The sequence below is a fragment of the Lolium rigidum genome, chromosome 3, assembly GCF_022539505.1.
Source record: "Lolium rigidum isolate FL_2022 chromosome 3, APGP_CSIRO_Lrig_0.1, whole genome shotgun sequence".
Lineage (NCBI taxonomy): Eukaryota > Viridiplantae > Streptophyta > Magnoliopsida > Poales > Poaceae > Lolium > Lolium rigidum.
The window spans coordinates 325,454,062-325,480,383 of NC_061510.1; the positions used below are offsets into that span (position 1 = coordinate 325,454,062).

At 45.6% G+C, this 26,322-nt stretch overlaps 3 protein-coding genes across 3 annotated transcripts; 2 read left to right on the top strand and 1 right to left on the bottom strand.

The window, feature by feature from the left end:
• Window positions 1-488: 488 nt before the first annotated feature.
• Window positions 489-7,194, top strand: LOC124700000 (ankyrin repeat and SOCS box protein 14-like). Its single transcript, XM_047232205.1, has 11 exons — window positions 489-612; window positions 817-978; window positions 1,358-1,489; window positions 1,989-2,128; window positions 2,986-3,096; window positions 3,209-3,334; window positions 3,998-4,150; window positions 5,364-5,462; window positions 6,234-6,404; window positions 6,496-6,575; window positions 6,795-7,194. The coding sequence occupies exons 1-11, from the start codon at window positions 564-566 to the stop codon at window positions 6,856-6,858; spliced, it is 1,287 nt and encodes a 428-aa protein (XP_047088161.1). The 5' UTR covers window positions 489-563; the 3' UTR covers window positions 6,859-7,194.
• A 5,087-nt stretch (window positions 7,195-12,281) lies between these two features.
• LOC124697000 (BEL1-like homeodomain protein 11) lies at window positions 12,282-13,996 on the bottom strand. Its single transcript, XM_047229649.1, has 4 exons — window positions 13,538-13,996; window positions 13,037-13,455; window positions 12,517-12,577; window positions 12,282-12,398 (listed from the first exon to the last, which is right to left on the bottom strand). Exons 1-4 carry the CDS (start codon window positions 13,994-13,996, stop codon window positions 12,282-12,284), a joined length of 1,056 nt encoding a protein of 351 aa, XP_047085605.1.
• A 6,059-nt stretch (window positions 13,997-20,055) lies between these two features.
• LOC124703839 (protein PELOTA 1-like) lies at window positions 20,056-21,180 on the top strand. Its single transcript, XM_047236078.1, has one exon. The coding sequence runs from the start codon at window positions 20,056-20,058 to the stop codon at window positions 21,178-21,180; it is 1,125 nt and encodes a 374-aa protein (XP_047092034.1).
• The last annotated feature ends 5,142 nt before the right edge of the window (window positions 21,181-26,322 follow it).

A 26,322-nucleotide genomic window follows, 5' to 3' on the forward strand; every position in this document is an offset into this window, starting at 1 on the left:
GAAAAACCAATATTTTGTGTGGTCTATATAAAAAGGAGAAAGTTTATCTTGTGAAAAGCATTATTTTTAGCACTGAATTTTGTCTTTTTTTACACACGTCACATGATAAGTCAATTTTTTATGAAACGACTTTGTGAGCATGTAGCACGTGAAGATGTACGTGCGAACTTTTAATTTTAATTTTTTAATTTTTTTAGAATATATATAAAATGCATTTCAAAATATAGGGAGCATACGCACCCATATTCCAAAACACCGCTCCCCTTGAGATGCCCTAACTTTTTGGGAGGGAGCCGGCGAGCATGTGTGGTGGTGTACATTTTATTTCTTTGGAGCAACTTGCAGCATTCGGCGGCGCTTCTTCTGCTTCCAAAAACCCCAACCCCCGAGTCCCGTCCCCCAGGCGGAGACAAAGCCGGCGGTGGTACGAGGCGGTGGTAGGGCGGCCGAGCCCGTCGCCGGCGGCCATGGACAACTCGGACTTCAGAGTCCGGCTCAGCTCCGAAAGATATCTTCGGTCCGCGCTTCCGTACGGCGGGCTTCCAGGCAAGGACTCGCCGCAGATGGCCTTCTTCGACGCGGCCTCCGAGGGCGACCTTCCCCGCCTCAGAGGTAAGCGAGCTCTCCATCGCTCCCATTCCGCGCGCCGTCCCCCTCCCTCCCTCCTTCCGATGCGGCCCTGCATTTTCTAGGGTTTTGGTTTGGGGGAATAGTGGGGGTCTGCGCGTGCGTGTCTACGCTCTTTCCGCTCGTAATAATGTCGAGCCGTGCCTGTGTCTCACTCTCACTTCCGAGTTTCTCGGTGCTGCGCTGAAGAGTTGGCCAGCGGCAGGGACGCGGAGGGGAAGGCGTGGCTTGCCGATGTGTGTCTCGCAGGTGGGGGCCCGTTTCAGACGGCGGCGCGCTTGGGGAAGCTGGATGCTGTCAAATGCATGGTGGAGGAGCTAGGCTTCGACGTCGATGCTGGTAGCCAAGACGGTATGTATGTGTGCGGTTTCTCTGTCAAGAGGCTATATTTTGCAATATGTGTTTGTTACCCCTTCTGCACCATCTTCCAACTTGTGCATATTTCAGTAGATTCAGTAAACCAATTTCATATATACTTTGAGCGGTGCAGCATGCCATGATTCAACTTTTGATGCCCACTTACCAGGGTATTTGTTGACCCTGATTTGTGGTCTTCTCACTAGTCACTACCTTGGTTATCCATAATATAAGTAGTACAAACTTGTCGCTATGGACTACGCAGATGAGATATGAGTATATTGGTAGCGTTTTCATGTAAATTCGTTATCTTAGATGAGAGAGATATGCCAGTGATTGCACACTAGTTACTTATTTTCAATGTTACTGGCAGGTATAACTGCTTTGGTTGCTGCTACAATGGATGAAAGGACGGAAGTTATGAGGTATCTTCTCGACCATGGGGCTGATCCGAATAAGCAATACAGTGCAGGCTTCGCTGCTCTTCACTGTGCTGCAACAAAAGGTCTCTTTTCCGCATTAACCAAGCTTTCTGTCTGTGGACTTGCCTTTGCTAAGTGGCTGCACATTGCGTTCAAAGCCCTCATTGAGATCATGTTCAGTCTGGTTCAGATAATTAGCAATCTAGTATTCCTGCTATTTTTAATTCCATTTTTGTGGCATATTAAACGAATTCTCAATCACGTAAATCTGTAGCTTGCGGTCATCTAGCATATGCTGGCATCTACATTGTTTCAGTTCTGTTTGGTTTCCCTATTAATAGTCAGTTCTTACTATGTTTGTGTCTCCTTTATAACAAAATGATAACAAATTATGTGCTGTTGATATGTCTCTTAAATAGTTTCACTAAAATAATTATGACACAATTGATTCATGCTTCGCCTCTAGCTCAGCCAGGCAAGTGGTGCTTCTCAATAACCTTTAACAATATCTTCTTTTGTTGTGTGAGAAATGCGTATTTTTCATGGTAGCATTATCTTCTGCTTTTTGTGCACCTTGTCCAGGACGCGCTGAAGCAGCCCAACTTTTGCTATCATCTGGAGCTAGTGTTGATATAGCTTCTTGTGATGGGACACCACTACATTTTGCTGCTGCTCGTGGGAAGATTGGTGTCATGAAAGTTCTACTGGAACACCATGCAGATGTAATAACTAAATTCCATGCTTTTGTATCCGAGTTTTATATGCTAGTATGCTACTCCCTCCGTCTAAAAATAGGTGTCTCACTTTTGTCTAGGTATGGATGTATCTAGATGTATTTTAGTTTAAGATACATCCGTATCTAGATAAAGTTGAGACACCTATTTTTAGACTGAGGGAATACCTTAATAGAATGCAAATCATCAACATTTAGTATGTTGGATTGCTGTTCCACGCCCTGGTCTCAGCCCTTCATTGTGGCTGTAGATATTTATCTCCTATATTTCTAATTTATATATCGTTCAAAATCATATGCAGAGTAGTTAGCTGGAATGGGCAATTCAAATGGCTTGTCAGCAGGCCATAGTGCCATACATCATTCTTTTCTACTATGTACCATTGCTTATTTTTTTCCTTGCCGTGTGATCTTCAGTTCTTCGTTATGTCCTAAAAGATATTGATGTCAAATTTACAGCTTTAGGATACCCTTGTCCTCATGCAGAGGCAGGATAGATTCCTGCTTTAACGTATGTGTTTCTTATTTGATTTGTCACTCGACAGCATAATGTTATTCTGTCTCGTCCTATTAGTGTCATAAGTACTTAAGTAGTGGTTGGCTTGAAAGAATTGTCTTTGCAGCAGAGGCTTAGCAATATTTACAAAATACGTGTTGCCAACCGTCATGAGCCTGTCCTATAATAGTTCTATCTTCCCACCTCCAAGTAAAAGGAGAATCATGAGAACAGAAACATTTTGTGTCTTTGTGTTATAATTTCTCTCCGTATTTTGTTTGAGCATTTAATTTCTTCATATATCAAAAGTCAATATTTTCACTGAGAATATTCTGTCATAAAAAATGTAGCCAAACAAGGTTTCAGAAATTGGAGGTACTCCTCTCTCTGAAACACTTTGTGCCACTGACAAAGGACTACCTGAATCCATTTCATTGAAGTGTGTGAAGCTGCTTGTGGAGGTCTGGTAACTATCCACCTTGACTTCATCTTACTGCACATAATTTTCTTATGATATTAATCAATTGCATTAATTTTATAGTCCATAAGTTTTTGTATCATGCATATCTACAGGCAGGCGCAGATGTAAATCCTACTAAGACCGCAACTCCTTTGGTGATAGCAGCCACTTATGGCTTAACTGACTGTGTCAAGTACCTGCTGAAGGCTGGTGCTGACCCAAATATCCCACGGAGTTGTGTGAGTTTCTCTTGATTTTGTCTTCCAGTGCTTGTAATTTTGTTAGCCACTGGTATTATCTAGGGGACTAGGGACATATCTTCCATGAACACCTATTTCCTACTTCGGTTCTAACATGCAAATCTATCCCCGAGGTATCCAATATACAGTCAAGGAATAATTTACTGTCCCATGATCAAATGAACGATAGTCCTCCCAGATTTTTATTTGTCACTGAGCAAGATCGTGCCATTCCCTCCAGTCCTTGACTGTTGAACATTTGGTCTGGTATACTTCAATTTTTTTGTTTATACTGCATAGTGCTTAAGGCTACTAGTATCAGGCACTGAAAGTTGACATGATATAGAGTTTAGATGATCATCTCACTTTACGCAATTATTTCTTAACAAAAATGTTTTTGACTTTTGATTGAGCGAAGCTGAATTTTTGAGACACAACAACTCAAATGAAATTTTGAGGTGGGTGTTAGTATAACTTCATCAATTTATGTGCCCAATTTCATTTTTCTATTTATTTCCTTTATATATAATTTTGATTTTGTTAATACTACGGAAATTCTTTACTAGGTTTAAATTCGTTTTTTAATCCCTGATAGCTACAGTATATAATAACTTCTGTTGCTGAATCATGTGGTTGCTATTTGTTTCTTCTGTTACATGGCAGTGTGGTACCAAGCCAATACAACTCGCTGCAATCAGTGGAAGCCGGAAGCTTGTGGAGTTACTGTTTCCTTTAACTTCTCCCATTCGATCTTTACCAAACTGGACTGTTGAAGATATCATGGCCCACACCGACTCAAAGCCCTTGAAGCCCACGGTATGAATCAAACTCTTAGAATTTGAATAACCCTATATTGAGTTATTTTTGTCCTTCAACTCTTCAACTGTGATGGCATAAACTTTTGCATCTCTAATCATGTGAATCTTTGTACATGAGAGTATGTGACTAGGAGTGAAGGGCCTACTTTTAAGGATATGGTGTAGCAATTTTATGGTTTTTGTCACTATGCAGATTTTTTATTTTGTTTTTTGGGGTTCTTGGTCCTTAAGCCACAGTTCAGTCACACAGCCCTCACAATGGAAGCAAAAACATTGCTTACAAAATCCAGTAGCATTATTGTCCCTATATTATGAAAATACATAATACACTAGAAAATATGATCTCCTGGATCCAAATATCTTGACCTCAACCAAGTTACGAAAAGAGAGGAAATTAGATTCCGCTTCAGCCACTTATTCCATCTTGGAGGAAGGTCTGACCTTTAACCATTCTAAGTAAAAAATAAACAGCATTCTCTTCAATCTATTGTTTATTAGGGTGGATTTGTTATTTGGGAAATGCGTGTGTCCATGTTTTTGAGCAACCCTAAATTAATTAAGTCCTCGGAGAAAATTTGTGAGACCACCTTGAATTTCTTGACAAACATGTTCTGTTCTAGCCATATTTTTACCTGCAATCACAAGATATAAGACAATGTATGAGGTTGCTTATTACCTGCAAAGCTGCTCACGTTTGTGGAATTGCATGCTCTAGCCAGTTCAACCATAAGACCGATCTGATGGAAGCGACTAAGCAATTATATTCAATACCTCCTCTCGCGTCTAGGCTGGTGGGCCTTTTTTTAGAACTCTCATGGGCCTTAGACGTGAATTGTTTGATTTTTTTAGAGAGGCCGCAATTTTTTTTATATTGCGTTGGCTAGGATTTGAACCCAGGACATTGTAGGTCTGATACCATGTGGAATTGCATCTACAGCATCAATTATATATGTGTAGTACTTTACGATATTGCACCATGTATTTTCCGATATTGCATTTTGGAACAAATAACAGAAACATGTCATTTCAATTATCTGCAACTTGGTTAATTTTAAACAAACAGTACATCCTTATGAGATATTCCATTGTTATATAAATTTTAACCATCGAACTCCATCTCTCTTTTGGCAAAAAAGTTCTATTATCTTCAGTGACTATTGTACATTTTGTGTCAGTAATTTTACTTGGCTTAACTTGTCTCTGCGATTTAGGTTAAACCTGTTAAAAATACAAAACTTCAGTTGAAAAAGTATGGTGAGGAAGCTGTCAAGAGAAAGGACTATCATGGCGCGTCAATGTTCTACACCGAGGTTAGTGGTGATGTGAGGAATATTGTACTAGTTATGATACTCTTAAGGTCTTTACAAGATGCATATGCATGGAACTTTACAGTGCACCTTTCCTTGTCGCTATACAGAAATAGGCATCTGCTTAAAAAGTGTCTGGAATTGGAGTTTCTCTTTCAAATAATATGTCCATTGATGGAATCAAGAGTAGTTGTTTCACCGTTTCAGGCAGTGACAGAGATTAGTTAGGACCAATATGGGGCACCCCCCCCCCCCCCAGCCAAAAAAAACTTTAGATTGACACCTGATATTTAACACTATTTGGATAAAATTTGACAAGGTTAGCCCCTCAACTCTGTTTAAAGCTTATTTAGCCCCCTCTCATACTTTGTTGAAGCTCCACCACTGTTTCCAAGCAAACATATTTCTGGTTATAAGCCAAATAACTATGAAGTGTGAAGTACTGAAGTGCAATTATAGTTGGATCCACCAAGTATCATGGAAACCTGCAACAGCCGTGACTGCTGGGAACGTTTAAAATCAGGTTCATTAGCCCTCTAGAAAAAAAAGCGTATAATGATTTGAGAAACCATGGTGAACAGTCTCATTGTCATTGCTGGTAAAGAGTTGACAGGCATCGACATATGGAACCAGTGATGTCTTGTTAACTTTGGTAAATGTTTCTCTTGTCAGGCATATATAAGCAGCCTTTACAAGTTATCTAAGATTATACAGTCTTGCTCTTTTGCCAAAAACTTGTCTGCTTATGATTTGTCAATCACCATTTTGATGTAGGCAATTGAGCTAGATCCTAGTGACGCGACGCTGTATTCAAATAGGAGTCTTTGCCATCTGGAAATGAGTAAAGCAGAGAAGGCTCTGCATGATGCTAACACTTGCATAAGATTGCGCCCTGAATGGATAAAAGGATACTACAGGAAAGGAGCTGCTCTCATGTTGCTCAAGGTCAGCTAAATTGCAGCTTACTCACCTTGCAATTGGTTACATGACACCTTCCCTAATATGTACTGTGTTCTGCCTAACTTTCCATCTATAGGACTACAAAAAAGCTTGTGATGCATTCATGGCTGGACTGCAGCTGGATCCTGGAAGTGCCGAGATGGAGAAAGCGTTCCGGTAAGCTATCCTAAATCATGCTTCATTTTTTATGAACTCCAGCAATGGAACTTTTCTGTGTTTCGTTGTCACTTGTATTTGTAGCGTTTGGTTTATTTACTTTTTACAGTAAGATGCATTCAGGGGCGAAAAAGACGGAACAAATGATGCTCCACGTTTGTTCATGCATATTTGCAGTCTGTTCAAACAGGGCACTAATAATTCTGTTCACGTTTGCAGGGGGGCAGTTGAGGCTATGAAGGCAGATCACTTTGCTAGAAAAGGCTTCAAGCCATCCGGTTAGAGGAAATCTGTTGATTGCACTAACCGTTTTGTATACATCCTGATGCTAGGAATCTGGGGATTAGCCTATATCCTCTCTGGAACCGTACTAGTAAAATGGCCAATGCGCATCACTATGGGTCTATGGCTCTTGTTTGCCTGTCAATGGCCTGGCATTGCAGAACGCCGGATTTCCTTGTAAACCCTACGTGTAGCGGAAGTGGATGTTTCCTTTCCTGCGACCAGTAAAAGATGACCACCATGTTTTTCATCTGGATCTGGATGAGTATTATTCCTGTGTCTGTGCGACCTGTTTTTGGATCCATTCTTTGGGACAAGATTCTATTCTCCATTGTTACCCTGGGTGTCAGTGAACTGATTCTGCTCCGTGGCAATGGTAGTCACAGAGCTTCTCATAGCGAGGCGGTGCTCTTTGCATTGCTGGGAATGGTAAAACAGTTGACCTCAATCGTTCCCCAGATTTAGTCTGGCATCATCAGAAAAAATGACCTGGATTTAGACCTCAATCGTACCAGAGTACTTTAAGTATAATTTGTGAAAACTGGGGACAAGGTCTGGTGCTTTGTGCAAACTATAGACTGGTATCATCAACAAAAATGACTTTTAACCATAATACCATATAGCTGAGGAAGTATGCTCCAGGAAAGCAAGATAACATGGTCCAGTTGTGCTGAATTTCAGTGCAAATCTTTATCACCATTCACCAGTTACCAGGTTTGTTTGCTGGTGATGGTGCCAGCCAAACTACAGATAATCTAGTGACGAATTAGTAAGCGTGCCAATTCCCATAAAGCCATTAACCAGTTTCTCCAACCGGGCTCACACCCCTTTCCATGAATTGCTCAACAGAAATAATTGTGTTACAAAGCAAGTTCAGAAGAAGGAAAATGAACGGGACAAAAACATGCTACCACCTAGTAAGAGCATGTCTAACAGATCCCTTAAAAGGGGCAAATCCGTATAATAACCGCCGATATACGGGGTATAGCTCTACCCGGCCGTCTAGCACGCCCCGTAAAAACGGCCCCCGCATCGATTTTTGCTGTTTTCGATTACGGGGCGGGTCGTCGCCCCCTACTTGTGCGGGGTGGAAGCGGGGATAGAGGGCCAAACCGGTATCGCCCACTCCACTGCGCGCGAAGGGTTTCGCTGAAGCCAACCGCCGCCGCCGCCGCCCGATCTCCTCCGCCGCGCCCTTCCCGGCCGGATCCCGCTGCCATGGATCGTCCGCAAGAGCCGCCTACCGCCGGCGATGCATCTCCTTCGGCCGCGGTGGTCGATGTCCCCGTCGGAGGTCCGCCGAACGCGGCGTCGTGTCGGCCATGATCTCCGCCACCATCCCGTCGAAGAGGAAGAGGATTCTGAAGCAATTCTTCGAAGCTCCTGCGGCGGCCGCAGCTTCGCCGGCCGAAGCCCCGCCGGCTGCCAAGAAGGCGGGCAGGATGAAGACCAAGGCGGCCGGGCCGAGGGGCGCCGCGCCGGCCAAGGTGCGGACAAAGGCAATCGGCCGCATCGGCCTCGCGCCTCCACCGCCCTCCAAGGCCACACCCTCTCCTCCCTCCGTTCCGTCCGATGCGCCGCCCGCGCCGCCGCCACCCACCATGGACGTAGACAAGGTGTTCGATCTTGAGTCCACAACATCCTACATGGACATGCTCAACAATTCCGCGGTGAATTTGGACACCGGTATCGATGCATTCGCGGGAGTGCAACGTCGAAGAGATTGATGACGAGGAGGAGGACGAGGGTGACGAGGAGGAGGTGGTTGAGGTTGATCCGGCTGCCGCCGGTTCTTCGTCGACGCCGAAGCCACGCACGGCGAACTACAGCGAGATCGAAGACGCCATCTTGGCCCGTGCTTGGAGCAAGGTGGGGATGGATGCGTGCACCGGAGTGGACCAAGGTGGCAAGCGCTATTGGCAGCGCATTGAGGATCTGTACCACCAGCTGAAGCCTCGCACGAAGAGCATGGCGGACTGATCCTACCGCTCCCTTGAAGGCCGATGGAACATCATCAAACCGGCTTGTTCTCGTTGGAGTGCTGCCATGGATCAAGTGGCCGACAACCCCCTAGTGGATGCGTGCCGGAGGACTATGTAAGTTTTCCTTGTGTTGATGATGTGGAAACATCACATGCTATCCATATTATGTGTTGATGATGTGGAAACATCACATACTATTGTTGTGCAGCCCAAGTATGCTCAAGCACGGTACAAGGACATGGCCGGCTCCAAGAACAAGGAATTTCAATTTCATCATTGCTTTTCCATCCTTCAACATCTTCCTAAGTGGAAGTTGAGGGACAACGAGCCAAAGTGCAAGAAGGAGGCACTGCTCACCATGGATGATGAAGCGGAGGACATGAGTGGGAGAAACGCCGGCAAGCCCAAGGGCAACAAGAAGGCCAAGGAGAGGGTCAAGGTAGAAGACGAAGCAGCTAGCTTCCGGGAGAAGTTGGATCAAGTCATGAAGTCCAAGGAGGCATTGACGATGAAGACGTTGGAGACCAAGCTCCTCATCACCGAGAAGAAGGAGGTGAAGCTTGCCAAGGTGCAAGCAAGGCGGGAAGATGCCAAGTTGAAGGCCGAGCTTGACATGAAGATGATCGCACTCAAAGAAGCCAAGGCCATGAAGGAGCTCTTGTCGAGGAGAGGGATATCATGATGGTGCGCACCGACGGCATGGACGAGGATCTGCTGGCGTGGTGGAACGAGACCAAGGCGGACATCATTGCGAGGAAGAAGGCTGCGCGTCAAGCTCGTGCTCAAGGTGAGTCTCCGGCGAGTGGTGGCGCCGGTGGCGATGGACTCGTTGATGGTTGATCACATTTGGGAACTTCCGTAGCTTGAACATTGCCTATGATCGCGTTGTGATGTCATAATCACATATTTTGGATGTGCTATGTTTGATCTGAAATTGTTGTGCAAATTGCTGTCTAAAACCCTGTTTTGAGGGGCCGAAAACTCGGACGAGCTAGCAGAACCCGTATCCCCACCCCGTAAAACAGAATATTCTGTTTTACGGACGGATTCCGCTAGCTCGTCCAAGTGGGTTCTGCTAGCTCGTCCGAGTTTTCGGCCTGTGAAAACATGATTTGATACAGGGCCCTCTACTCGTGTTTTAAGGGGCGAAAAAATACGGGGCCTGTTAGACATGCTCTAACCCGACTTAGTTCAAAGTTCAACAGTACAAGAACTGGCTTCAGCAAAACAAACATAACAGCTAAAGCAAGCAAGTAGCCTTCAAACGATCTTTGAATCATCCACCAGTGAGGACACCGGGTCGAGGGGCTGAAGCTCTAGTAGCATCACTTCTCACCAGATCTCTCGTCGCCTGCATCAGCTGGTCAGATCCAGCAAGTATAGCCTCTTTCTCATCTTCTTGTACAACCCTGCCCAATATTTAAGGAAAGCATCAATTGTAAAGATGATAGACACATGAGATTTCAACTTCTACTTTTCGAAAGTCACTCTGTTTCTTGTACTCCAAATAGACAAGCACACTGCTCATAGCAGCAGGGTATAGAATCTCCCCCCCCCCCCCCCGCGGGCCAGAAAGCAAAAAATCAAGACATAGTTTGCGTCTTAAGAACAACTCCAATTACCCCAGACCACTTTGTCTGAAGCACAATGAAAAAAAAAATGGTCCCTAGTTTCCAATTGATCACAAAAAGAACATTTCGGGTTACCCGGCCAACTCCTCTTTCTCATATTGTCCCTAGTTAGAATTGCATTTTGCATCATTTTCCATTAAAAAATCTGAATCTTAAGAGGGATCTTTGCTTTCCAGATCCACTTATAATTTGGACCAAACGAATCACTCTGTAGGATATATATCCTTTACTTGCATAATTGCTTTCCAACAAGGAGAATCACTAAACCTTGTTTAAACCAAAGGCAATCGTTTTATTTCTTAAATATTTCGCTTTCACAATTCTTTGCCACAACCTTTCTTGAGTATCCCACTTCCACCACCTTTTAATTAATAAGCTCAGGTTTTGTTTTCTTAAATCCCTGACCCCAAGCCACCTTTCTTTTTTGATTTACAAATCCTTTTCCATTTCACCATATTATTTACAAAGCCATTAAGCAGCTATTCTTCCAGCATCTTAAACAGTTTGACTGACCTCACATCACATGTTGTAAATCTTCAGAACAAAAATAAGGATTCATCAAATAGCGCGCCCTAGTGATACACTGATACTTGAACTGAATCGGCATCACACCAATTAATAAGCTCGTCAATCGCCCTAACTGTTCGTCCAGCATCCTAAACAGTTTGAACCTTGCATCACATCGCATGCTGTAAAATCTTCAGAATGAAAAAAAAAGGATTCGTCAAATAGCCGCCTTAGTGACGTGATGCACTGATACTTGAACTTAATTGGCATCACAGACTAATTGATACTCTCACTCAAGCTCCAACAAAAAGAGCTAGCTGTTGTTCCAGCATCCTAAACAGTTTGGCTGTACCTCACAATAGTTGTTGTAAAATCTTCAGAAGGAAAAAAAGGATTCATCAAATAAGGCGTCCTAGTAATACAACTGATACTTGAACTAAATCGGCGTCGCAGACTTACTGATAGGGGGCAGAGCCCAATGGACCGGCTCTGATGCACAGGAATGACCTTCAGCAATCAGATCGAGAATGTATGCTTCGGTAAAGTACGATAACACGGTCCAGCTGGTCTGAATTTCAGTCCGAATTTCTACATCATCAGTTACCAGGTCAGTTTGTTGGTAGTGCTGTTAAGCCGAACTAGAGATATTCTAGCACCAATCAATAAGCCTTTCAATTGCCAGATGCCATTAGCTAGCTGTTCGTCCAGCATCCTAAACAATTTGACTGAACCCTTATTTTTTTGCGAATAAGAGCTTTATAGATTGATCGACAATATTATAATCATTCCGATAGAACTAGTTTTACTGAACCTCGCATCACATCACATGCTGTAAGATCTTCAGAAGAGAGAAAAAAGGGAATTCATCAAATAGGGCGCCCTACTGACATGGTGCACTGATACTTGAACTGAATTGGCATCGCAGACTAACTGATACTCTTACTCAAGCTCCAACAAAAAGAGGAAGGCTGTTCTTCCAGCACCCTAAACAGTTTTTGCCTGAACCTCACACTTGTTGTTGTAAAATCTTGAGAAGGAAAAAAGGATTCATCAAATAAGGCGTCCTAGTAATACAACAGATACTTGAACTGAATCGGCATCGCAGACTAACTGATACTCTCACTCGAGCTCTGACAAAAAGAGCTTCTCTTGCTAACTATAACAGGAACATGGGCAGTCCCATGAAGACCAGACCAAAAAACACTTACTACCAGCGAAACCAGTTCATGTCTCTGACGGTGGAGGGTTCGTGCGCTGGGGAGAGCCGGCGATAACCCTTGGGACTCTTCCTTGATAGGTGTTTGCTAAGAAGACGGCGCGCCACCGTAGTCCCTGGAATCCTGGGAGAACTCGTCGTTGTACATCTCCTCGATCATGGGCTTCCACAGCCGGACCCGTGCGTTGATGAACCAGTTGGATATCTGCAAGTACGTTGATCGTGATTCAGAAGAGAAAAAGAGAATAACAATGTATAGTACTGTACAATATTAGGCCATTAGCACGGTCTTCAGTTTGTAAGCATAAGAGTGCGGCGCTCACCTGTCTTCTGCTTAAGCCTGTGCTCACGGCCAGCCTGAGCTTCTCGTTGTCGCTGGGGTACCTGCTTCACGTTACAGACTTGAGTGTTAAGTGTTTTAGTCATCCAGGTTGAAGACGGAAGCAGGTCACCACTCGCTCCAGCATTATTGCAGCACAGTTAAAAAAGACAATGTTTTAGACATTAGCACAGTCTTCAGTTTCAGCATGTAACTCTTTTTTGGAGAATGCAATTTCAGCATGTAACTCTGACCACTAATTTTCTACCGTGATATATGTATAAAACCAAGTACAACATTCTTTTGAGACTAATCAAGTAAAAACATTCTTCTGTTTCAGTGTGTAACTCTGACCAATCAAGTAAAAACATTCTTTTGAGACAAATCTAATTACATCATTTGAAGTGTCCAATCTGAATGATATTAGTGGTCAGTTTCAGAAGCTGAATATCGTAAGCAAGAAGTCATGGAGAGCATCGCAGTGGAAGGCACGGATCGGCTAGTGTTGAACAGCGAGTACTTACGGATCTAGGAAGTGGTCGAAGAGCCAGGCCCGGAGCACGGCCACGGACTCCTCCGGCAGGCCCCTGAGCGGCCTGCAGACCTGCTCCGCCGCCCGCGTCGCCGCGGCCTGCTTGGTGCGCCTGGCCAGCCTGCTCACCACGTCCTCCTGGCAGACACGCCGCGCGGGGTCGTAGTCGCAGTCGTCCTCGTCCTCCTCCTCCTCGCTGTCCGGGTCCACCCACAGCGTCGGCGGCGCCGGCGGCATACTAACCGCGGCGAGCTTGCGGAGTATGGAGCGGCGCAGGTTGCCGAAGTGGCGCGACATGGCCTGCGACATGAGGGACGTGTACCCTTCTGTCGCGGCGGGGCCCATCGCCGGCTCGAACGACGCCGCCACGCGGCTGAGCTCCTGGAAGTAGTGCTCCTGCCGGCTCTCCAGCTGCGACAAGCAGAGAACGCCATGGATTAATACAGGGAAGAAGAACAGGGTAGCTGTGGTTTTGCAATGGAATAGTACGGACCTCGCTGAGAAGACCGAGGAGCTTGGCCTGCACGCCGTCGCCGTTCTTGCCGTGGAGCCGGCGGGTCGTCGCAAGCATTTCCTGGTAAGCATCATCGCCAGCATCCTCGCTCTCGTCGTTGACGGCCACGTCTCTTCCCATGGACACCGTGTCACGCAGCAGCTCCTGCGCCGGCCTCAGGTAGCGCGAGCGGCGCAGTACCTCCGGCAACATCGCCGGCACCGGAGCCGGGGCATCGTCGCCCGTGCTGCAGCGCCGGCAGGCGTCACCAGTTGCCGCTGGGGCCCCGAGGGTCAGCGCGAGCGGGCCAAGGGCGTTCTCCCCATCCGCCATCGCCGGAAGGTGGCAGCCGTGGCCGCACTGCTCCTGGAAACGCAGCAGCGGGCCGTTGGTGCTGTCGGCGGCGACAGGGGCTTGCTTCGGCGGGGAGCTGCTTTCTTGGAGGCGATTGGCCACCATGTCAGCTCGTGTACGTTCTACCGATGGCCACCACCACTACCTATTAAATGAGGATGTGCTTGCTGTCCTGGAAACACTTTTCAGCAACCAGATAAAAGCATTTAGAATCTAGGATCAGCAAGAAGATTAATCGATCAAGTACACCGATGATACAAAGCAAGAGATCGATGATGAACACAGCTAGATAAGATGGGCATACCTTGTTCCTTGATTGAATCTGACGGTGGCAGTAATAGTGGAGGTAATCCTTACATGCAGACATATATATAGAGTAGTGCTGGTCAGTGGTCACAGTCCATGCATACACACAAGTACTCTACTGTGGAACCCAAGCAATATATACTGTACTCCACTGTGTATGTGTATAGAGGAGCTTGGACATGTTTGCATTGAAACAACCCCAACCATAGGAAGGAGCTGGATTCAAACTCTGCAACTTTGGTGCAAGGTAGCTATCTTTTGGCACTGTTGCTTGTCCTCCTGTCTCCTCATCTATACTAGTACTACTATCTCTCTCTCTCTCCCTATCTATCTACTACCACCACAGAGAGGCCAGAGCTGCGTGCTCATGCTGGTCCTGGTGCTGCTGGGTAGCTAGCCCAGCTTTTCTTGGGGAGTGCAACCTCAGGCAATGCTGGCTTGCTGGCTAGCTCTGTTTCTATGACTATATATGTGTATGTGTGTTGGTTGTCTAGCTAGCTCTGTGTATGTGTGCTGGCTGGCTGCAAACGTATACACATACACATGCTAGGGGGCTGGCCTGGGTAGAGAGAGGCCGGTGTGCAGTGTGCTGTAGTGCTGCTTTGTGTAGCTGTCCTAATCTATGGAAAGACCAGTGACTTTTTCTGGGTGCCTGCAACTTCTGGTGTTGGTGCTTGGAGGGCCTCTGTGTGTGTGTGTGTTGTGTGCACATGACAAGACATGGTGTGGAACCAAGCAGCAATTGATCCTGCCTACAACCTGCGTACTTGCACCATGCATGATAGATAAAGGTAACAAACCTGACAGGTGTGTGATGCACATAAATGGATAGATACATCATACATCAACAAGTGCTCAATTCAGTCACACAGACGCTGGAGGAGAGACAGAGAAGATGCTGAGAGAGAAAGCGAGAGAGAGAGAGCTTTCAAGAGATTTCAGAGAGAGAAAAGGGAGAGAGAGAGAGATTCTGGAGAGAGGAAGAGGGAAAGGAGGAGGTCAAAATACAGTTTTGAGAGGTGTCAATGTCATCGGCCGGGGAGTAGTCGGAGTGATTGATTGGACAGATCCTAAGCTGGCCGGGCTGGGGTGGCGACCCTGTTTGTTTTTTTGGGGCAGAGGCGCCTTTGTTTGTTCAGGCAGGCGATCCCTACAGTGCTGTTCAAACTGAGCTGATTTGAGCTGTGAACTGACCACGTTTGACCAATCAATGCACGCCTTTGATCACCTTCCAGTGTGTTGTACTCAATTGCTGCTTGGTTCCACACTTCGTCACATAATGAGGAGGAATCTACATAGGCCAAGGGGAAATCCGATTGCTACCAGAAATGGTAGCATGCCTGGAACTTTTGAATGGTGAAACATTGTTGTATCGGACTACTTCAAAATTTTAAAACTCGGACGGGAAACTCAAAATTTTTAGGGTAAAAACCTAACCTTGGTGGTACCGGCTGGACTATAAAACCTATGAAAACGGACATAACCCGAAAGTACTAGGAAGGAGCACTCAAAGGTTCTAAGTTCTAACAGCTAGTTTTTCTCCTGGAAAAGTGTATGCTAGGTAGTTCTGACAAAAGATGAACTAGGAGGTTCCGAAACTAGCAGAACAACCTCTAGAAACAGTTGAATAGAACGGACTTAGAAAACATGGGAGTTCTCAAAGCATACCAACTCGTTACTACCGAAGTAAAAAACTTTGACAAAGGGAAGACCCCCGAAGCTTGGGGGTTTGCATCCGATAGGCCTAATCGGTCTTTGATTGTACACAAAATGTAGAAGAAAAGCGGCATTTGAAGAAGAGATGTGCCACCGACTCCAACTATCTTTTGCATAGTTGATAGAGGGCACAATTTGGCAACCTCGATTGTGAAGGCGTACGGCGGTTCACGTCCTATTCTGAATGATGAGGCATACAAAGAAATAGCATTTTGGCGGCGGCAGGTTCTCCGTCAAGTTTGTAGTTAACTTGGGCTTTCAACACATATGACAAATGTAACGTCTGGAATAGTGTTGAACTCTATTAGATTTGCTATATCCACAAATACTCTACCACGTTGTTGGATTGCCGTGTCTTGGCAGCTAAATCACCCCCTCAAAAATCAATATAATGTGAAACTTAACGATTGGATCAAAGACTTGTGTGTTCCACTAGTGTGCAGCACATACGCACAGATGGCCGTGTTCTACATATTCGAGGCAACTTCCATAAGGCCAGACAAGAACAAAATTGGATATCGGCGGATGTGTTGTACGTTCAGCACTATTCGACGATCGTCAGATTGGATCGGATCGAGACTGCACTGCTATGACGCCCTTCATCAAGTTTTCGCACCTGCGTGTCTAATGGTAATAGTCATGGTTTTGTACCTCAGCTAGATCTTAGAAGAACCGCGTAAGAAAATTGTTTTTGTTTATCTCTACGTAGCATCACAGTTGTAAAGAAAGAGAGAAGAACAAAACTGAAAGGACCGAGGTGTGTTCCAGTGTCATTCTTTCCAAACAAAGCAGTACACACAGAGCATACTACATTGGACCAATGTATAGTTGATTAATTCTTCGTTTATAATGACAACTAGCAAATCCAAGCTCTGAATGTCTACGTAAACCTGATTCTTGAACTTACCTGAGTAAAAATTCAAAGCTTTAACAGAAGCTTTCCGAAATGCACGTATAGCAAAAAGCATGATATGAGTAATAAAGAGTGTCACATCCCTAGGTGGGATCACATTCCTAGAGGGTTGGCCCAATGATAGCTAAAAGGGAAGATTTAAGACATGATATCAATGAATTTATTGAGTAATACATGATTGTCGAGGAGTTCGAAAGCAAATGGGTAGAGATGTTACTGAAGCATGATTTAGTTGACAATGAACAATTCCTTGACATCTATGACCTTAGAGAGTTCTTTGTTCCGTTTTATTTGAAGGACCGCTTCTTCCCGTTCCTACAGACTAAAACCCGGAGTGAGGCGTTTAATGTCGTGCTGAAAATATGCGTGCATCCTCATGATAGTCTGCTCAGTTTTTTCAAGGAGTACATGAAGTTGCAAGAAAAGACGGACACGAGTTTGGGGGTGAGGACAAAGTTGTCGAAGTATGGAGTGATTACCCCATGGGGCAGCAGATCTTGGAAACTTACACAATGACGTTGTACAACTGATTTCACATAGAAATGAGCAATCATCCTATACCTATCCTGATTTTGGTGGTGGCACATATGACAATTTTCCAGTACATGCATGGGTCTATGCATGGCTATGGAAGGAGCAGTTACATGGTTGATGTTGATTTTTAAAATGAGTTTAATTTACGTATGCCCGTGCAAAAAATTCAATAAGGATGGAATCCTTTGCTAACACGTGAAGAGGATACCAGATAATTATATCTTACCTCAGCGGTCACTTACTCACTTGCACCTCCTGATAACCACTCCCAAAGCCAACTACGTACTAAAATATCGAGGAAAGACATGCGTGATGCATTATGGAAATCTTTGCACTGACTTTGCTAAGCATGTTGTGGTGTTAGGCTTCAGACAAAACTAAAGAGATTGTTGTAAGGCACATGCAATGGATAAAGAACTTGTTGAACCAAAGAAAGGTGTCGTGGAAGCGTTGAAGGAGAAAAAGAGAAAGAAAAGTGCTGCAAGTTCTGAACCTACAACTGATGAAGTAGGTAACGCATCTGCTTTGCAAGAACAAGAAGCTTGACCCATGGAGAAAGAAGTTGACTTAAACACAAACAAATTAGCAAAAAAGCATGTGACCACGACTAAAGGAATGCCATGTTCAAAAAGGAAGAAGAGTGGGCTTCATGCCTTCATCTGAACAAGCCAAATTCGACTGCCATATACCGTTTGTAATGAGAAATATCATGATGCTAGAAATTGTAATGTTAGACTAGATGACCCGAAGAAGTAACATTTGATGTCATTGTTCCAGTGATTTATTTTTAGTGTGCCTCATCTTGACAAGTTATGTGTTGTGCTTAACGTGGAGTGGGCTTCATCTGAACAAGTACCCTGTTAGACTAAGTTAGTTCTCAGTCAAGTGACATCAGCCATGTCAACATGGAGTTATTTGTCTCTAACCGAAAATTTTGGATCGATCGGTTCGCCTGACCGTAGGCTAATCATGATGGTGAAAGTATAACATGCTTGATGATGGAGGCATATGTGTTGGGCCGAGCTGTCCTACTTCATAAATATTCCTATCCTATTTAGCTTGTTGGCCCTTTTCAGTTTATGGCCTAATGGCTTTATATATGATGGATCACTATGGAATGAGAGACACTTCTAAGAATAGGAAAAAAATAGTTGAAAATAGGTTGCAATCGAGTTTTTTTTCTCCAGTTGCAGATAGGGTTGCAACTGAGATTTTCTAATTACAAATGGGGTTGCAACTAAGATTTTGCAGTTAAAAGTAAAGTTGCAACCGATGTTTTCTAGTTGCAAGTGTAGTTGCTACTAAAAGTATGTTGGTTGCAAGTGGGATTGTAACTGAGATTTTTTCGGTTAGAAGTAGGGTTGCAACTGGGATTTTTCAGTTACAAGTGGGGTTGCAATTAATAATTCATAGTTGCAAGTGAGGTTGCAACCTTTTTGGTTGCAAGTAAAGTTGCAACAAATATTTCCTTTAGTTGCAAGTGTGGTTGCAACTGAGATTTTACCGGTTACAAATTGGATTGTCTGAGATTTTTTTTTTGGTTTCATGTGGGGTTGCAACTAAGATTTTTTTACAATTGCAAGTGAAATTGCAACCAAGGTTTTCTCTAGTTGAAAGTGCAGTTGCAATTAAGATTTTGCCGGTTGCGAGTGGAGTTGTTTGGGATTTTTTTGGAGTTGCACGTGGGGTGTAATTGAGATTTCTCAGTGTGCAAGTGGGGTTGCACCTAAATTTTTATAGTTGTAATTCGAATTTTTGGGTTGCAAATGGGGTTGCCACTGAAAATTTTAGTCAAAATCATAAAATAAAAATATCAAAAAATTATTTTGTGATAAAATATCAAAAGAATTGAGTTGTACAATTTCTGTGATGAAAAAAGACAATGTAATTGCTTTAAGACACACAAATTAAAAAAGAAACTATCGAAAAATGGAATATACATTCCATAAAAAAACTTTGAAAGAAAAGTTATGTATAGAAAAGCCCACGGCTATAGGCAGAAAAGCGAGGGAAAGATACTATCCGAAATGGCCCAACTCGTAGTGGGGAACACCAGCCGTAAAAGAAAAAGAAAGGAAAATAGATGCAGCCGTACAGTTCACCCATTGCCCAAAAATAACATAAAAAATAGAAAAACGCAGAGCCATGTATGTGCACAACTCCGCACGGTGCATTCAACAGTCATGAAATTGACTGAGAACAATTCGCAAAAAATGAAATTGACTGAGAACTAAGTTAAGTTCTGATCTAGCTGAAAAATTAGCAAATTCCTTTTCAAAAATATATATAAATAAGTCCCCTCAGTGAGCGGTGACATGGAAATACAAATACAAGTCGGTTATTCTTAGGCGACTCGATCGATTTTTGTCACAGTATTTTTTTGACGTGCAACTCGATGGATTGAGTTGCCAGCGAGCGGCGTACATGGAGTCATGGACATGGAAAGCTAAGACCAGGAAATCTCAAAAAAAAAGGAAAGGAAATTAGGGCTTTTCCGAGTCGAAAACGAAGTGGGCTTTTCCGAGTCCAACACGATCCACCAAGTGGACGGGGTTCATGTTAAATAGCCAGCGCCCTCCGTCCGTCTGTTTCCAAAATCGCATCCACCGTTCGCCGATTCAGACACCGTCGTGACAGTCGCCGGCCGGCCGATCTCGAGAACGAGACCCCAGCTCACTCTGATCGATCCCGTGCCATGAAGCTTGTCAACAAAAGCCTCGAACGCAACGGGCCCGGCTCCGTCAAGCTTGTGCCGCAGATTGACGACGACATGTGGGACGCGTACAACCTCATCGCCGCCGGCGACACCGTGGAGGCCATCACGGTCCGGAAGATCGGAGGGCGCGACACGGAGCGCGTGAAGATGACGCTGGAGATCAGGGTGCAGTCCGTGGAGTACGACAAGGAAGCGTCCCGCCTGCGCGTCCGCGGCAAGAACATGACCAAGAACGAGTACGTCCAGGTCGGCCAGTACCACACCCTGGAGCTGGAGCCGAAGAGGCCCTTCGTCCTACGGAAGGAGCTCTGGGACTGGCCGGCGCTCGAGCGGATCGAGCAGTCGTGCGACGAGACGGCCGCCGGCGCCGACCTGGCGGTGCTCCTCATGCAGGAAGGGCTCGCCCACCTGTTCCTCGTCGGGAGGAGCGTGACGGCCACCAGGGCCCGCGTCGAGGTGGCCATCCCCCGGAAGCACGGCTGCGCCATGGCCGCCTACGACACCGCCCTCAGGGACTTCTTCGACCGCGTGCTCGACGCCTTCCTCATGCACGTCGACTTCGGGCTCGTCCAGTGCGTGGTGATCGCCAGCCCGGGCTTCACCAACGACCAGTTCCGCAGGTACATGTTCCACCAGACCGGCCTCCGAGGGGGCATGCGAGACATCACAGAGAACAAGGAGCGCATCGTGCTCGCCAGCGCGGCCTCTGGGTACCCGCACAGCCTCAACGCCGTCCTCGCCGAGAAGAGCGTCATGGCGCAGATCAAGGACACCAGGGCCGCGCAGGAGGTCCCGGCGCTGCAGGAGTTCTTCGCCATGATGATCAAGGACTCGGACCGGGCTTGCTACGGCCCCAAGCACGTGGAGGTGGCGCATGAGCGGCTGGCCATCAAGACTCTCTTGCTCACCGACACTTGGTTCCGGAGCCCCGACGTTGCTGCCAGACGGAAGTGCGTCGACCTTGCTGAGTCGGTGAAGAAACTCGGTGGCACCGTGCGCGTCTTCTCGTCGCTGAGTGTCTCCGGCAATCAGCTGGACCAGGTGACGGGAATAGCTGCCATTCTTCGCTTTCCCCTGCCTGATTTAGATGACATCGAGATGTGATGTCATTACTACTACTACTGTTGTCATGATTACCTATAACATTTCCGGTATGTTTATCAAAACAAAGTTCTATATGGCCAACTTCGAGTGCCCTAATGGCCTAATGCCAATTCACGGAATTTGGTCTTGAAGTTTACATTTCATATCTGTTTAAATTTCATTCATTCATATACATTTGGTTCCATAAGATATTTCCCTAGATTATAAAGTGTACAATGTTTTTTGGAAAAGAGAAAGCCTTACATGAATTATTTCCTTGGTACACTCCACTATAAATTAGTCCTAAGGGAAAATAAATATAATGCTAATTTTGGCCCCTTCTCTTGAAGTCACGGGGCTATTTTGCCAAGTTTCTTAGACATTGTAGATTGATTCTACACTAAGGGGCGTGGATTCTCTAAGAGCATCCCCAACGGATCCTATAAAAGGATCTATCGTAAAAAAAATGTTTAAGCTGAATTGTAAATTGTTTTTTGGTCAGAAAAAACCCTAAGAGCTCGTTTGGATCTCATCATTTGGGGCTGAAATTAAGGAATTTTCTGTGATTCCAAGAATCAACTTGTTTGACTACCATATAATTGGTTAATGGATTTATTTGGGAATTCCATGGTTTTTATTCCATGCCTAACTTTAGTTTCTTTTGGTATCCTGTCATTTTTGTGGATTTGTTATTTCATTTCTACCAAATGAAATGAAATGATGGGCCCCAAACTAGCTCTAAAAAGGAACATTCTCCTTTCTTTCCCGCGGACACGCGAGCACCTGCCCACTCCGCCAACTGCTTGTGGTCGTGCCCTGGCTGGCCACCTGTTCCGCCGCGACTTCGGCATGACTGTTGTGGCCCTATCCACATACCCCACCCTACCCGTGCATGCTCGATGTTGGTTGTGCTTCGGCCAAGTGCACGCATGCGGCTCCATCTAGCCGCTTGCTCCGGCGCTGGCGTACCCCACGTTGCTCATGGGCACTAGCCACTGCAGAGCTCTGCACGGGTTAGAGGCATGCACCGAAACTAAAGGATTTTTTTCTCCCATTCTCTTAGATCAAGACTTTCAATAATCACATTAAAACCAAAAGTCCAACACGCAATGAAATTATCATTACTCTTGTCCTCTTTCCTCCCATTGATATTCAAGTCCCCACCTACCAACATCGGTAGCGACTCCGACTCACACCACTAGTAGAGAACATGCCTATAGCACCGGTTCGTAAATGGCATTTGCACCGATTGTGCAACCGGTGCAAAGCAATCGGCATTAAAGGCTCCCCTTTAGCACCGGTTGTACCAAGTGGTGGTGGCTGAGCGCCCGAGCGGGAGCACGAATCGGTGCTAAAGGGTCTGCCGCGGTAGGAAAAATGCCCCAAAACGCTGCCGCGACACCGGTGCAATTTTTTATCCATTTTTTCTAATTATTTTCCATTCCCTCTTTTTTCTATTTTTTCAGAATTTCTAGAATTTTTGTTATTTGAAAAGCTTAGTCTTCAACTACACTTAATCTCTAGTCAAATTACTTACTTGTGGTCAAACTTCCCGCTCGGTCACCCATACACTCGCTACTCCAGCACTAGCACGCTTAACATTCGATTTCCTTCCCATCCCGCTTTCAAGTGCTTCGCACGCATGTTATTGATACTAGTATTGCAAAAACCTATAAATTTGAAAATCTAAAAATTGGCTTGTTAAGTATTATTAATCTTTATGCAAGAAGGAATTATAAATTTAAATTTTTCAAAAAATAAAAAATCCTAAATTTCTAGCAAAAATTAAAATCTCCCTGCTTTGATATTTCCATTTGGAATTTTGAGAATCTAATTTTTTTGAGAATTCTCAGTTGTAACTCTCTCTCACGATCATTTTGATATATTATACATTTTTTCCGACGGTGTATGCAAACGTTAATGCCATTTTACCTGTTTCTTAACTTTTTTTAGCGAAGAAAAGTTAAAATTCAAATTTGTTAATTTCTCCTAATAGTAGGTTATGTAACGTACATGAATCTCAAAAGATTTTATTTTTTGAATTTTCTATCATTTTTTGTATTTTATAAAGCAAAAAAGGCGATCCACGGCGAGGGAGGAGGGGAAGGGGGATGCGTGGGGAGAAAAAAAAGCCTAGAAAGCCTTTTACACCAGTTCGTGCCATGAACCGGTGCTAAAGGGTAGATCTTCTACACCGGTTTGTGCCACGCGGCTGACGTCAACCCTTTAGCACCGGTTCGTGGCACGAACCGGTGCTAAAGGTCCCACATGAACCGGTGCTAAAGCCCTGCGGGTTTCCTACGGGTTCCCTGCGACGTCCTAGCTGCTCAAACCGGTGCTAATGCAGCCTTTAGTCTGGGTTGATAGCCCAATCGGTGCTAAAGCTCCGGGCAGCTCCAAACATAAGCCATTTCTACTAGTACACATGCGTACAATCTTAGACAAAAAAAGGTTTACGTGAGTTTTGGGCAGCACCATAAACTGGAACCAAGACTCAGTCAAAACCGTCTTTTTTACATCTCACACGAGTTTAACACAAAAATCCCCCATATAAACTTTTATGCTGTTCTTGTATTATCTCCTACTAGAATACATCCCGATGAACCACGAGGGGGTAAACAAAACCATGCAAAATCTATGCCAACAGCTAAATGTATCAAGAAAGGAACAATACAATTACACCTTATTTAGGTGGTGCTAGGGACATACGACTCAAACTAGCAATGCGGTCATGTGCTTTCCATCTTGGCACAAGCTTGAGAGAAATGTGTGGGCCACACACCTGTTTTCTCTCGGTTGTTATACATAAATTGTTTGTCCAATGAGGTTTGCTCTGGGATTTTTAGACCTAGAGATTTTTTTAAAGATTTCGGTAATTTGGGGATTTATATTAGTTGTATCGCGTTGCAATGTTGGGATGAGTTAATTTGTTCTGTTGCACAAGTACATTTCTTATGTCTTTACTACAATTAATGTTGTAAACTAGACATGATGCATATTATAATTTTGATGTTTCATCTTGTAGTAAATCCATGGTGTATGATGAAGTTTGTGCGTAAATCCATGTTGCGCTAACGTACTTTGGGTATTGCATCAAGCAATGGTGTATGTTTGTGATCAATTGATGCCTCGCGGCAAAAGAAATATGCCTGTACAGAAGATGTTAATTTCACTTGCACTGTTGTTCTTATTTCTGTGGGCGAAGGAGAAAATCATGAAGGCAAGAAGGAGAGAGAGATCCCTATTGTATAATCGTTCATGTTGATCTCGTGGAGTATATGACACTAATATCTAAAGCTGAGAAAGAACGTTTCCAAATGAAATATGTCACAAAGACAATAGAAAACTGATTGCCCCTTAAAAACAAGAAACATATCAGAGTATGTTCCGGGCCCACAGGGCAGCAGCAGCAGGGCGCATTTAGTCGTACGAATACAGATATTGCCCGGTCCCCGGCTGCCCACTGACGCTGCCTACAAAAAAACAATTGCCATGAAAATGACCAGGTTGCCTGACAAGCCATTTTCACATGTAGACAGAGCAGCATGCTTGAAGTCATGTTGACTGCAAGTGAATTGTTAAGAAAAATAAAAGCTACAAGTCAAACAACAGCTGGTACTCAACACAGTAACATAAAGCCTGCAGAAAATTTGGACTACAACTTCTACAAGCGCCAAAGAAAAAAAACGGTCCCCAACTGAAGTAATATAACCAAAATAAAAAGACCGAAGACTTGTAATACATTTGAAGTTTACCTGATTTCTGTTTTGGTAAACCGGCTGAACAATATTGAACTGATCAGAAGCACTTTCCCCCTTATCCTCTCTCAAGGAGTTGCAGTACTCGACCGTTTCCTCCAGAAGGTCGGGCCAATCTTCTGGCCCCTTCGCCGGAATAGCCGTCCGGAGTTGGTTCAGGAGCGGTGCCAGAGTAGTTAGGTGTAGGACCTGTAGTTGTAGGTGTTGTGGTTTCGGCTGTATGCCAAGTTTGGGCTCCATGCACATAGCTTGGAACGGATCTGTGGTTAGGGTTTCTTCTCTTCGTCGTCTTGCTCCACTTGTCGGAGTGGATGGCGTTGGAGAGCGGCGCCGCTCCTTTGAATAAGATTGTATTCTGGTGGGTCACTGTTATGACCGGCCTGACATATTCCAGGAGGGGGCCCAACCCTGGGCCCAATTAGGGGCTTAGCCCATTTAGTTTATCTAGTTTTCAGCTCATAAATACTAGTTGTAATCGTACGAGAAGGATCAAACAATAATCACAATATTATTGCCGACTCCCAAAGGAGTCGGTCTCCCCAAACCCTAGCCGCCGCGCCGCCCTTGGCCGCCGCCACGGCTCCCTGCCGCCGCCGCCCTCTTCCTCGGCCGCGACAGCCTCCCTCCTTCCCCTACAATCTACGCCCTAGACACGGCAGGACCCGAGCTCCTACCAACTTGGTATCAGATAGCTCTTGTTCGATCATGTCGTCGCCACCGCCCGCGTCTACTTCGCCGGCCGGCCAGCTGGCCGCTTCCACGACCGCCACCACCTCCGTCACCGCCATCACGTCGCCATCCGCCCCGCCACCGACTCCCGTCGCCTACACTCCCGAGCAGATGAGCGGGGTCATCAACGACCTCGTCACCGCCGTCCAGGGGATCCGGCTGTACCTGATCGGCTCCCAGGGGCCGGCCGCGCCGATGCAGCCGCCCGCCGCCACCACCGCGGCGCCCGCACCCTGGCTGCCCGCGCTCCCCGGCGTGACGATGCTGCCACCCCCGCCCCCGGCCCTGCCCTGGCCGGCATGGCCGCCGCCCCAACCCACCGGGCCGGCCCCCACCTCCACGAGCGGCGTCCCTATCCAGCAGGTTCGCTTTCCCCCGTCGCCATCACCGCTGCCGACGTGGATCACCGCGTCATCGTCACCCTCGCCAGTCTACTCCGTGTCCGGGGACCCGCCTATGCCCACACTTCCGGACGCCGCAGCCGCAGGGTACGCGGAACCCTCCGCCGGCCGTGTAGCGCCAAACGTCCCGGGCGTCGCTGCACCGACACCGCCCCGCTTCGCCAAGCTCGACTTCGCCACCTTCGACGGCTCGGAGGACCCCCTCAACTGGCTCAACCAGTGCGAGCAGTTCTTCCGGGGACAGCGCACCCTCGCGTCCGACCGCACTTGGCTGG

Coding starts and splice junctions, on each gene's coding strand:
- LOC124700000 (XM_047232205.1), top strand. CDS start 564: ATGGCCTTCTTCGACGCGGCCTCCGAGGGCGACCTTCCCCGCCTCAGA. Junction 1,490..1,988: donor TCACTGTGCTGCAACAAAAG/GTCTCTTTTCCG, acceptor CACCTTGTCCAG/GACGCGCTGAAGCAGCCCAA. Junction 3,097..3,208: donor GTGTGAAGCTGCTTGTGGAG/GTCTGGTAACTA, acceptor GCATATCTACAG/GCAGGCGCAGATGTAAATCC.
- LOC124697000 (XM_047229649.1), bottom strand. CDS start 13,996: ATGGTGGCCAATCGCCTCCAAGAAAGCAGCTCCCCGCCGAAGCAAGCC. Junction 13,456..13,537: donor TCCTCGGTCTTCTCAGCGAG/GTCCGTACTATT, acceptor TGCTTGTCGCAG/CTGGAGAGCCGGCAGGAGCA. Junction 12,578..13,036: donor TTCGACCACTTCCTAGATCC/GTAAGTACTCGC, acceptor AACGTGAAGCAG/GTACCCCAGCGACAACGAGA.
- LOC124703839 (XM_047236078.1), top strand. CDS start 20,056: ATGAAGCTTGTCAACAAAAGCCTCGAACGCAACGGGCCCGGCTCCGTC.